At 40.3% G+C, this 12,924-nt stretch overlaps 1 protein-coding gene across 4 annotated transcripts in view; it reads right to left on the reverse strand.

Annotated features, from left to right (window-relative positions):
* Positions 1–12,924, reverse strand: part of SERPINB2 (serpin family B member 2) — a 26,853-nt gene that overhangs the window by 10,474 nt on the left and 3,455 nt on the right. The window contains exons 2-4 of one of the 4 annotated variants that reach the window (XM_069100214.1): positions 6,090–6,300; positions 4,439–4,615; positions 16–138 (exon numbers count right to left, since the gene is read on the reverse strand). In XM_069100214.1, the coding sequence (XP_068956315.1) occupies positions 16–138; positions 4,439–4,615; positions 6,090–6,224 (435 nt within the window). In that variant the 5' untranslated portion in view covers positions 6,225–6,300. Of the gene's footprint in view, positions 1–15; positions 139–4,438; positions 4,616–6,089; positions 6,301–9,224; positions 9,250–12,425; positions 12,529–12,924 lie in introns of those variants that run through there. The other 3 variants (XM_069100215.1, XM_069100216.1, XM_069100213.1) reach the window with 3 other exon arrangements.

Consider the following 12,924-nt stretch of genomic DNA (forward strand, 5'->3'; position numbering starts at 1 on the left):
TAGAACATAAGGTACCTCCTGAATGGCCAGAGGGTAGTGTTTCTTCTGGATCTGCTGCATCATCCCACAGTCTGTATCGTTATGTATGGCCCTGGGGATGTCAACCTCATCTCTTCCAGCCTTATTGAATTGAAGTACCTGGGATCAGAATTAGAAGAGAGAAGGATTCAGAGACAAGTAAGCACATAGTGTATTATGTACCAACAGCACCTTCTAAAAACACTGCTTAATATTATCCTCCTCTATAACTTAAGATTTACTCCTCTCTTTTTAAACCTAATATTGTAATTGGAAAATGATCACAGACATCTAATATACATTTTCCTTTTGTACTCCTGGGAGATCCTGAGAAAAGTAGGCAAAGTTTATGTTTAGGGCTGCCTCTTCTAAACCTAAGCCAGTTGCCCAGTCCCTAGAGGTTTGCTCTTTCTGGTCAGCTGCCCAATCCCCCCACCCCCCATCTCACCCAGGCCCCACTGAAGCCCTTGAGCCCTCAGCATTCACATTTGTCCAGTGAAACCCACATGCCTTGATATTCTTCCAGATAAGGACCCAGAGGTCAAATGACTAATTTGAAAAATTCATTCATTGGCACAATGAATAAATGATTAATATTTTAACCAGGGCCTTTGGGGAAGATCTATGTTAGTTGTCTTAACATATTAGTGACTTCAATAACGAGAATTTCCAGGCTCTAGAAGACAGGGGCATGGAGCTCTTTCACTTCAGGGGGACACATTTGATGGGTCTCCCACAAGAATGTGCTGGAGCAAACTTTAACAGGGGTGAGGCAATTGTTAAATTTTCAGTGTGAGCTTTTACACCACAGAAATCAACAAATACTACCAAAAAAGGCCTTGGTTTATTGTTTTGTTGATCATTTAACCTTAAGGAAATGATGGAAAAATATTAATAATGCAAATTAAACTTAAAAATGTGTTGTGTGTACATTTTCTTTTTCCTGGAGAGATGGTTGTTAAACATTTACTAGCATACCTTTGCCCTCAAATAACACTTTATAGACTTTGGCCCTCTACTTTTTGTAGTGGGGCTGGTTCTGCTCCCCTCCCCTTGGATTCATTTTCCTTGTTCAGCAAGAAACTTTCCCTTTGAAGAGCTAATGCTTCCTCACTGGAATCAGAATTCTCTTGGGCTACATGGAAAGTAGATTAAAGAAAAGTACCTGGATGATCAGAAAATACTAAGTCATCCATAGCTGAACTGGCCCCTGGCCTAAGAGTAGAACAGACTTTTCTTGCCCCCTTCTCTTCCTCCAGCATTTCCATAAAGTTGTATATTCAGTGGGCTTTCATAATAACTCACTTTCTCTTTTTTGTAAAGAATAAATAAGACCAATAATCTTCAAATGTAAAAATAATTCTTCTCTGGAAATTTAAAATGCCTCTCTCATAGAGTCTGTTCCAAAGATCTCAAAACCTTTTTTGTAATCACTGACTAACTGGAAGACAGAGAGGTTGTGCCTTGTCCAAGTTGAGCCTATGCTAAAGGCTTACTTCGTAACGGAAGCTTATTTTCATTTTAGTAACTAGATTATTTCCTTCAGTCTTCTCTCTGCCCTTCTTAAAACTTGCTCTGATTGAGTGAAGACTGGAGAACCAGAAAAAGACACATGAATACAATAATGCAAATGATAACACTAAAAAGCATGCAAACATTGATAAATTATAATGAACAATATGTGTCCTAGAGACCTAAGAAGGAAATTCACTTTTTTTTCTCAAATAGAAAGATAGCATCTATGAATATAGAGAAGGGTGCACCAATGCACCCCCCAAAAAACATTTAAGCAAACGAAACAGTTTACACATCTGAAACTACAGAAAAGACTCACTTGAGTGTAACATAGCTTAAGGAAAAAACTTGAATGGTTAAAAAAAGGTAACAATTTTTTTCAAGATTTTAAAATTGTACAAGTTTTACTCTGATTTTAACATTGAAAATGAAGACCCTGATATTACTTAAGCCTACATTATTTTCTGTTGAATTTTCTTATTTTTTTAAGGACAAAAAAAGGGCAAAAGGGAAGAAACATTACAAACTGTTAGTGGTATAGGAACATTGTGCAAGTGATCTTTGTGCAATTCCCTGTATTTAATCTATAGCAAACACAAGGAAGGATTAAGTTTCAACATAATTAGATAAGTAGGGTCCGTTCTAAATGGGTCACTGAAATCAGGGGGCATTTTTTTTTCCAGGACCGCTGTGTATTATAGGAGAGAAGCAGGGCTGAATTGGAAACATATTGGTGTAAGTGGAAAATCTGTTTCTTCAGCTGCAAGAGTGAAAGAGGCAAGCTTCATGGTGCATTTGTAATTATTGATATGTTAATTAGGTAGCCCAAATGGGGGGTAATAAAGAGTCAGACATGACTGAAAAATGGCTGAAAAACAACTGAGTTAATGTTCATGCTTGGGTCACTAACCCAGAAAACAGTAGTGTTGATTCTAAACTTGACCAAGACATCTAAACCTCATCCTACAATATGTCACAGTTAAGATGATCATGCCCCTGTTCTCTGTGCCTAGGTCACTTTGCTATGGAAGCCTGTGTCCACCCACCAAGACAAAGGAACAATGAGCCTGAAACAAAATTATGTCAGAATTTTGCCTAGAGTTCACCCTCATTTCCTTATCAGTAAAGTAGATATAAAGCAATATTCCCTCACTGCTTCCTAAGGTGATGAGAAGGGTCAAACAATGGAATTAAAAAAGAATCTTTGAGAAGCCATCTGTATACCAATCCTTTTTTTTTTTGCTTTTTTTTTGGAGGGGGGAAGGCAGGGCAATTGGGGTTAAGTGACTTTCCCAAGGTCACACAGCTAGTAAGTGTTAAGTGTCTGAGGCTGGATTTGAACTCAGGTCCTCCTGACTCCAGGGCCAGTACTCTATTCACTGTGCCACCTAGCTGCCCCTGCCGACTCCTTTTAACAATGAGGAAGCTGAGGTCCAGGGAGGTTGTGACTTGCCTACGGTCTCATCTTGGTACCCAAGTAGTGACTTGGTACCCAGTCTCCTGATTCAAGATCTTGGGCACTTTTCAGTACAGTATAACATTAACAGATAATGAAAGAAATTTACCCAAAATAAAGTATTATAAAATAGAAAATATTATTTTATTATATTATATATATAATATATAATACATATATTATATGGATTATATTATTAATGGATTCAAGTAGCAGGATGAAAAGACATGGATGAAATGCCTTTCATCAGCATTGCATGGAGCTTTGGATGGAGTGCCTGAACTGAGAAGATCAGAGGAGCATAGACTGAGAGCTGGCAGAGACCCTGCAGGCCGTGGGCTTCAACCCCTTCATTTTAGAGAGGAAGCACCTGAAGACCAGGGAAGTGTAATAACTTGTTTCAAGTCACAGTGCTACCGTGTTTCCCCAATAATAAGACCTATCCCGAAAATAAGCCCTCCCTTTACTGTGTAAGATTCCTCTAAAATAAGCCCTCCCCCAAAAATAAGCCCTATTGAGATTGCTACTGTAGTGAAGGTGATCCCCTGCGCTACACGCTACATTACGGTACCCTCTGTATGCACCGTACCCTCCCCCGCCCCCCCCCTGTGAAACGCACGCCGCGCTCCAAGCTGCATCCAATCAGAGCTGCAGCAGTGAGCGCGTCATCCTGTTCTTCCCCAGTGATTTGCTTGCTGGGGCCATTGAGAGCAGTGTCGCGGAGAAGAGCTGAGGCAGGACAACCTAAGCCCTCCCCTGAAAATAAGCCCTCTGGTGTTTTGCTTTCCAAAAAAAATAGTAAGACAGTGTCTTATTATCGGGGAAACACGGTAGGATTTGAAAACAGGTCCTCTGACTCCAAATAGAGCATTCTTGACACTAGCATTCTGCTTCTCAATGGATCTCACATTACTTGAAATATTTAAATTATTAAAGAAATATTTTTAACAGAACATTCTTGGGCTAACAATTCAACATCAGGCTTTTCTTGTATTGGTTGACATATTTCAGGGAACATGGCTATAGCTAGGGATGTGCTGGTAAATGTTTGACAATTAGTTCTTTGAAAAAAAAGTTACAACAGTTTTTAAATTTAATTTGCATTATTAATGTTTTTTTCCTTCACCTTCTTAAGTACATAGAATAAAAAATAACAGGACATCAAGTCCCAATTTACAGTGTTTGCCAAAATCTGAGGTATAAACGCTCACACTGAAAATTTAACAATTGTCTCTCACGAGCAGGTTTGAGCTAGTCCCAGCACGTCTCTGGATATAGCTGAATATTTGTAATAACAGGGAAAGTAATGATAGCATTCTACTCTATGGCTATTTTATAATGATTAGCTTTATTTCATTTAGTCTAACGTTCTTGCAAGGTGATGGTGGCTTTGTCTTTGTATAGGGATCATTTTTACAGGTATGAGAAAACAATGACAGTCAAACCTACCTCTGCCATCTGGTCTGCCGTACTACCCCCAGCACCCATATAGACCATGGATAGGGTAGAGGAGATGCCCCAAGGGCAAAAGAAGACATTCTGATTACTATTTGTTTGATTCAGATACTTGAAAAAGTTGAGGGCAAATTCTGTGTTTGCTGATTGCACGTTCTCCATTGTTTCAACCTAGGAAGAAAATGAGAGAAGAAAAACTTAAGAGGTGATTTCTCTTTATTGGTGGTGGCGATATCCACATGCTACCAGTACCAGACAGGACCAAGATGCCATCTTCACTGCTGTTGCAGTCATAGGATAAGCACTATGAGGGGCCTTCATTAAGTTTAGCCCCCCCTCCACCTTCCCTCGCCCCCCCACCCCCGATTTAATAGGTTAGAAAGCCAAGTTCCAGAGAAATGAAATAAGGTCACAATGGTGGTAAATAGTGACTAGCAGAACCAGGATTTGAATCCTGTCTGACTCCAACTTCTCTTTCCAGGTTTGTTACACATTACTCCCCTCATGCACTCTGGAATCCAGTCAAACTGGCTTATTTGCTGATCCCCTGATTGAAATACCCTCCCTTCTTACCTTCCTTTCTCAAAACCTGAGTTCCCCGAAGGGTTAAGCTCAAATGCTAACTCCTATAAGAGGCCTTTCCTGATTCCTCCCAGTTACTAATCTATAGCCTCCAAATTACTTCCTATTTACTTTGTACAAATTCTGTATTTACTTAGTTGTACACATGTCAACTGTATACATGAAAATTCTGTCCCTGAATGATAGTTAGCCTATAAAAGATTGGTCGACTGATTCCAAAACCAGGACGTTTCCCATCCCACGCCAGTTCCTGGGCAAAATTGTCAAGGTTGGACATGTGTCAAATATGTTCCATTAGGATCAGAAGAGGCAGCATTGTTTGCAAAGGTGAGTGATATGCTACTTTGTATTTGACAAATATTTATCATGAACCTACTACAGGCCAGATCCTGTGCTAAGTGCCAGAGACACAACGACAAAAGAGAAAACAATATTTGCCATTGAGAAACTTAAAAGTTCACCCAGGTAGTCACTAGTGGCTTTGGGATTTGGAATCAGGTCCTCTGACTGAATTGAGCATTCTTAACAATGTACCACGTGGCTTGCAATGGGTCTCATATTCACTGAAGTATTCAAGTATTAAAGAAATATTTCTAAAAACCACCCTTTATAGACTTATCATCATTCAGGGTCAGGATTTTCATGCATAGAGTTGACATGTATATATCAAAGAAAATACAAAATATATACAAAATAAACTGGAAGAAACAAATGGGGGTGGGAGCAGGGTATACTGAAGAATCAAGAAAGGCCTGATAGGAGGTAGCATTTGAGCTGAACCCTGAAGGGAGCTCAGGGTTCCAAGAAAGGAAGGTGAGGTGGGAGGGGCATTTCAATCATGGGGGACAGAAACTAAGCCTGACTGATGAGACTGTGACTGTGTGACAATGCTTGAGGAGAAGTCATGTGTAACGAATCTGGAAAAAGAAGCTGGAGCAGATGGGGAAGGGCTTTAAATGCCCAACAGATGAGTTGGTATTTTCTCCTAGTAGCACTAAAGGGCCACCAACATTTCTGATCAGGTGAGTGGCATGGTCAATCAAAAACAATAGGATGTACACACCTGAAGTAGAATTGAATTGGATTGTAAATCAAGGGAATTGAGAGAACACACACTGGTCACCAGATGTGGAAGTAAGCACAAGAGCGCTGGACATGATGGCCTCCTGGAACCTGCATCCTTCCCATCAGCCCCCATGACTTGGTGTTCCTGAAAGGATCCTGGTCCACGAAGAGTTCAGATAATGATGCAATGCTGATGGGGTGCTTGGGATCTATGTTTGCAAAATCTATTTGTAAACTCAGTTTGTAATACCAATTTGTAACATCAGGAATGATGGGGTGCTTGGGATCTATATTTGTAACATCAGTCTGTAAAACTTTGTAACATCAATTTGTAAAACCAGTTTGTAAAATCACACTCCATCCCCCCCATCTCCAGTCTCAGGGCATTAACTCTGTCCCTTCTCCCCCGTCCCTAGCTTCAAAGCATTAATTTTGTTCAGAAACAACTCATGAATTGTTTATCTCAGCCTTGAAACACTAACAAGCTATACCTATCAATCCTTCACCAAAGTATCTATAAACATTCCAGCTTAGGCAACTATTATCTCCCCCTTTGTATAGTTTCTCCTTGCCCCCATGAATCCTTCAATACCCCCTTTCTAGGTTACCTCCCTAAGCAATTATCTTTCCCTAACCTTGGTACCTGGACATTAATCCTGTCAAGCACGACACTGATAGGTGGCAGACTGGGCACTTCTCCATCAGCCCTTGACTGCTGGCTGACTTAGTGACGTTTCAAGCCTAAAACCAGGCCTCTAGGTAGTCCCCCCAACCCCCATGGGCTTTTTCCCAGTGAATCATGGGTACTACAACTGCACAGTTATATCAAGCGTGTATGCCCCTTTAAACACCAACTCCACCTTAGCCTCACCTTAACTCCTCCCTAATCCCACCCTCTTCTCCCCTGGTCAGCCTAATTGACATCTCATGAATAGCCTTAACTCTTTAAAAACTATGCCTGTGTCTTCTTTAAGCTTGCATGTCCCCTAAGGATCCTTGCCCACTGTAAAGCATATAATAAACTTTTACAACTCTGGCTCCAAGTAAGGCTGAGCTGAATTCTTTCCAGGCTGAATTGCAGGTTCTGGTCTTAAGATAAGATCAGAGTCCCAGCTGAACCTAATAGCCATCCCTCATCAATGCCACTCCAGATAGCCCTCACTCATTACCCTCCGTGACTAGGAAGCCCTGGGAGAGGCGTGTCCTCCATTTCACAGGATTATATAGTTAGTAGGCATCTAATGCTTATGTAGAAAATGCTCTGATCAGACCTATGATAATAATCATACTTCATTATAATTACGAAGCATTTATTAATAAATGATTTCTTAATACATGCTTATGTATACAATTTCTCCATCATCATGAAATCTCATGGAGATTGTTTCTGATACATAAGACTCCCTCCTGTCAATGTACCTTTCACTTTCAAAGGGTTTAAGCACTAGACTTATGATTTCATTGATTTTGGGAATTCCGTTGGGAGGAAATTCCCTTCAGCAATGCAAATCACGTTAGCTAACTCCTTCTCTGCAACTGACAGTCTTACAGAGAGTTGCCTAGAGGGGTTATGTGACTTGCCTAGGGCCATACAGCCAGTATGGGTGGGATAGGAACCTAGTGCTTCTTGGCTTTAGAGATAACTCTAATCTCTCTTGTCACACCACCTGTCTTTCACCTTCAAATTTGAACTCAATGCTTTCATTCTCTTTCCACTTATCTTGGAATTATGTCTTTCCCCAGTTTACTAGGCAAGTGGTACAACTGAACACAGGACTTGGAGTCAAGAAGAACTAAGTTCAAATCCTTCCTCACACACTTAACTAGCTGTGTGACCCTGGACAAGTTACTTAGCCTCTTTCATTTTCATTTTCCTCATCTGCAAAATGGAGAGAACAATAGTATCTACATCATTGAGCTGTTGTGAGGATAAGCAGAGATACATGCAAAATGCTTCTCAAGTCATAAAGTGCTCCCTGTTAGTGGCCATTCTTGTTGTTGCTGATATATTAGCTTAGATCTGACTAAAGGTACCAGCTGCTCCCATCTGGTCTCACCTTAATTCTCATCCGCTCTTTTCAGATCTTGGCCTTTCTTGCTACATCTCCTTTTGTTTCTGAATCAAACCTGCTCCCACACATGCCTTCTCACTGAAAATGAGGGGATTGGACTACCTGACCTCAAAGGCCCCTTTCTAGGTCTAAGTCTATGATCCTATGTGGATGATTATGGAATGTGGTCGCAAGGCATTCATCTATTTGTAGCACCTAGGAAGATTTTTCTGTTGGGTTCAATGGGTAAATCAAATGGTGGTTTTACAGGTATGTGTCTTTATGGAAAACCTTCTTTTCTCCCCAATCTCTTTCCCTCCTGCTCTCCCTTTCTCCCTGTGTGTGTATGTGTATGTATATGTGTGTGTGCATGTGAACACACAGGGGGGAGGAGAGAGAAAAGGAGAGGTATAGGGAAAAGAAGAGTTAAAGGAGAGAGAAAGAGAGATCCATAAACACATACTAAGAAATTTATCTATATCTATCTATACACACATATGCACAAACACATATATAGTGTACCATATATATATATATATATATAACACATATACTTTATTCTCTTCTAATAATATGTGCATATCTGTCTATATCTATGTGTAGATACCTACATACATATAGGCATATTTATGTTTTTTCTCCTCTCTTACACATCCTCTCTTACTGTAACTAGAGCAGAAAGATGGGGGTTTTGACCCAGAGGGCCAACATATAGGATACTCCTTCTTGCATTGACTCTTCACCCCCTCTCCCCCCCCCCACCTTACAGCTAGGTAGCACAGTAGATAAGGTGCTGGACCTGGAGCAAAGGAAGACTCATCTTCCTGAGTTCAAATTCAGCCTTAGACACTTCCTAGCTGTGTGATGCTGAGCAAGCCATTTAACCCTATTTGCCTCAATTTCTTCATCTATAAAATGCACTGGAAAAGGAAATGGCAAATCATTCCAGTATCTCTGCCCAGAAAGCCCCAAATGGGGTCACAGAGAGTCAGACATGATTGAACCAACTCAGCAACAACATGTGCCATTTACTGAGCTAAGCCTTGAAAGTGTTTAAAAAAAAAAAAGGTTTCCTTACTCACCTAGTTCCACAGCATTGGACCCCAAGGCCAGACCTGTGGAGGGCATCTAGTGCCTATATAATATAAATACACCTACTCACACTTCAGAAACTAACAAATGTGACAGACAATTCATTCATCAACTGACATAGTCACACCTTGGGTGTGTCTATGGCTCAAGGTGTGGCTGAATGCTTCCACACGCCCAAGGAGTATGTCCCTATATTGGCTGGTGAACATATCTAGACCATCTACATGGCATAAGAGGTTGACATAATGGCTTTTTAAAAAAGCCACCCTATAATTTCTAAAGAATACAAATACACCAAGTGAAATGGACACTGATCTTTCCAAAAGAAATATTTCTTTAGTGACAATTTTCACAGAGCTTGGGTGGGGAAAAAATGTCCCAGGGATGCAGAAGGTCTTGCAAATTTCCCAGCCCTTACAGTTGCTAGGTGTGTGACTGTGACCTTAACATCTTAAGTCTAAGCTTCCAAGTCTATAAAATAGGGTTACTATGAAGAAAATGTGATGTAACCTTTCAAGCAATAAATAAAATTGAATTGTCATCATTTAAGCTCTTTGCTGGGAGGCAACGTGGCATATTATAGTAATTTAGTCGTGTCCAACTCTCTGTGCCCCCATTTGGGGTTTTCTTGGTAAAGATGCTGAAATGGTTTGACATTTATTTTTCCAGTTCATTTTACAGATGAGAAAACTGAGGCAAGTAGAGATGGAAAACTGACCATGTAGTCAGGCAAACCTGGACTCAAGTGAGGCTGGTGATTTTGAACAGGCCTCTCTCACGTCAAACCACTTTTAAGTCTTGATATCACCTTCCCAATGTCATGGTCCTCTTTGAGAATGAAGAACATAAAATAACAATAATAATACGCCCAGGTGGTGTGTATTTCTCAGTGTTCCAGGCAGCTCTGAGACTCTCTAAATTTCAGAGAAAGTGCTGACCTGGATTGGTAGAGGGAATTTCCTTATTCGGGAGTACCTTATACCAAGGAAATCATAGGTCTAGTTCCTATCTCTACAGCTTCACTAACAGATTATCTCTCTGCCACTCTCCTCTGCAATCAGTAAGTAAGCTCTCTGATCTCTTTCTTTTAATTTCTGATTCTAAAATAAGGAATAAAATCCTCCTAAGTAGAGTTGTTCCCTCAGGAGGAGGCGAGTCCATTCATTGAGAAGTTCAACAGAGACTAGATCTTGCTGTTGTTGCTGTCCTTGGTCCGTCATTCTCAAAGAGGACCAATTACCATTGGATGTGATCTTGTGCTACAAGACAACTCAGGTTCATTTTAACCCTGTGATTCTTTAAACACTTCTTTGTCTGTGTCTCTATTTCCCACAAATTTATAAAAATGTCATACCATTAGTATTCCTCCTTATTAATTAATCCAAATATCTTCATCTCAAAGTTATCCCTTGGTCAAACCATGAAATAGACTGTTTAATATCCAGTGCCTGCCCACTTCCCTTTTCTGCATCTGTCTTTTCCTTTATTCTATTACCTGTTATCTAACACCATATACCAGAATGAAGTCTAAATGGGTTCATGATCTAGGTATAAAGGATGATACTGTAAGCAATCTGGTTTACCTGTCAGATTTTTGGAGAGGGGAAGACTTTATGACCAAACAAGAATTAGAGAACATTATAAAATGCAAAATGGATAATTTTGATTACATTAAATTGAAAAGGTTCTGTACAAACAAAGCCAATGTAACCAAGATTAGGAGGGAAGTGGAAAATTAGGCAAGAATTTTTACAACCTATGTCTCTGATAAAGGACTCATTTCTAAAACATACAGAGAATTGAGTCAAATCTATAAGAATACAAATCATTCCCCAACTGATAAATGGTCAAAGGACGTGAACAAGGCAGTTTTCAGAGGAAGAAATTAAAGATATCTGTAAGCATATGAAAAAATGCTCTAAATCACTATTGATTAGAGAAATGCAAATCAAAACAACTCTGAGGTACCACATCTCACCAGTCAGATTGGCTAAGATGACAAACCAGGAAAATGATAAATTCTGGAGAGGATGTGGACAAATTGGAACACTAATGCATTGCTTGGTGGAGTTGTGAACTGATCCAATAATTCTGGAGAGCAATATGGAATTATACCCAAAGAGCTATAAATAATTTCATATCCTTTGACCCAGCAATACCACTTCTAGGGTTGTATTTCAAACATCATAGAAGTGGGAGGAAGACCCATATGTACAAAAATATTTATAGCAGCTCTTTTTGTGGTGGCAAAGAACTGGAAATTAAGGGGGTGTCCATCAATTGGGGAATGGCTGAACAAGTTGTGGTAGATGCATGTTATGGAATACTATTGTGCAATAAGAAACGAGGAGCAGATGGACTTCATATTTACCTGGAGAGGCTTGTACGAACTGATGCTGAGTGAGAAGAGTAGAACCAGGAGGAATTTGTACACAATTACAGACACAACGTATGTGTGACGACCAGTTTTGATAAACTGGACTCTTTTCAGCAATCCAGAGACATAAGTCAAACCCAAAAGTCTCATGATGGAGAGAGATGTCTACATCCAGAGAAAGAACTGAGTTTGAACTCAGATTGAAGCAAACTACCTGCTCTCTTTCTTTTTCTTGATTGGTTTTGTTTCCTCTTTCCCATTGTTCATTCCATATGATACAATCCTTCTTTGTAACCTGACTAATGTCTAATGTGAAAGTATTTGCAGGTACTATACCTAATTGTATGCTGCCATGGAGGGGAGGGGAGGGAGGGGGAGAAAATCTGAAACTCAAGGAATTGTGGTAATGAATCTTGTAAACTAAAAGTAAATAAACAAATCAATGAAGACCAAAAAATTAAAAATAAAAAAAGGAGAGGAGGACATTTTGCCTGGAGACATGGAGGAGTCAGGGAATAAGACATGGGACATGATAGGTTTCTCAAATGCAACAAGTCCAAAACAGAGCTGATGCTTTCCCCTCCAATCACTCTTCCTCCCAATGTCCCTCTTTCCCCCTGGGGCACCACCATCCTTCAAGTCATTCAGGTTTGAAAGCCAAAAGTCTGCCCTGACTCATCCCTCTCATCCATCCCACGTGCCACTTAAGCTGCCGAGTGTCCTATACTTCAGTGCCCTTCTCTCCACTCATACCACAACTATTCTAATTCAGGCCCTCGGAGCTCTTACTTGGACTATCGAAAGAGCTTCCTACCTGGTCTGTTGCGTCCAGCCTTTCTGCTCCCTGTCTCATCCTCCACTCTGCTGCCCACTCGATCTTCCTAATGCACAGCTTTGACTGTGTCACTTCCCTTCTCATGAAACTTCAGTGGCTCCCTGTTGTTTAGAGGATGAAATACAAGGGCCTCTGTTTGGTGTTTAAAGCCTTTCTCAGTCAGGGGCCAACCTATCTTTCTAGGAAGATTACTCATGCACTCTACATTCTATGCAAACTAACCCACCTACCGTGTTTCCCCGATAATAAGACACTGTCTTATTAAATTTTTTGGACAGAAAAACACCAGAGGGCTTATTTTCAGGGGAGGGCTTATTTTAATGAACATTGACAGCAATTTTAATAAACAGGTAAATGTCAACAAAAAAATGTACCTTTATTCAATAAGCAAATCACTGGGGAAGAACAGGATGACGCACTCACTGCTGCAGCTCTGATTGGATGCAGCTCGGAGCACGGCGTGAGTTTCACGGGGGGG

The sequence above is a fragment of the Petaurus breviceps genome, unplaced genomic scaffold (assembly GCF_028583685.1).
Source record: "Petaurus breviceps papuanus isolate PSGF00001 unplaced genomic scaffold, PetGlider_PUasm1.0 38, whole genome shotgun sequence".
Lineage (NCBI taxonomy): Eukaryota > Metazoa > Chordata > Mammalia > Diprotodontia > Petauridae > Petaurus > Petaurus breviceps.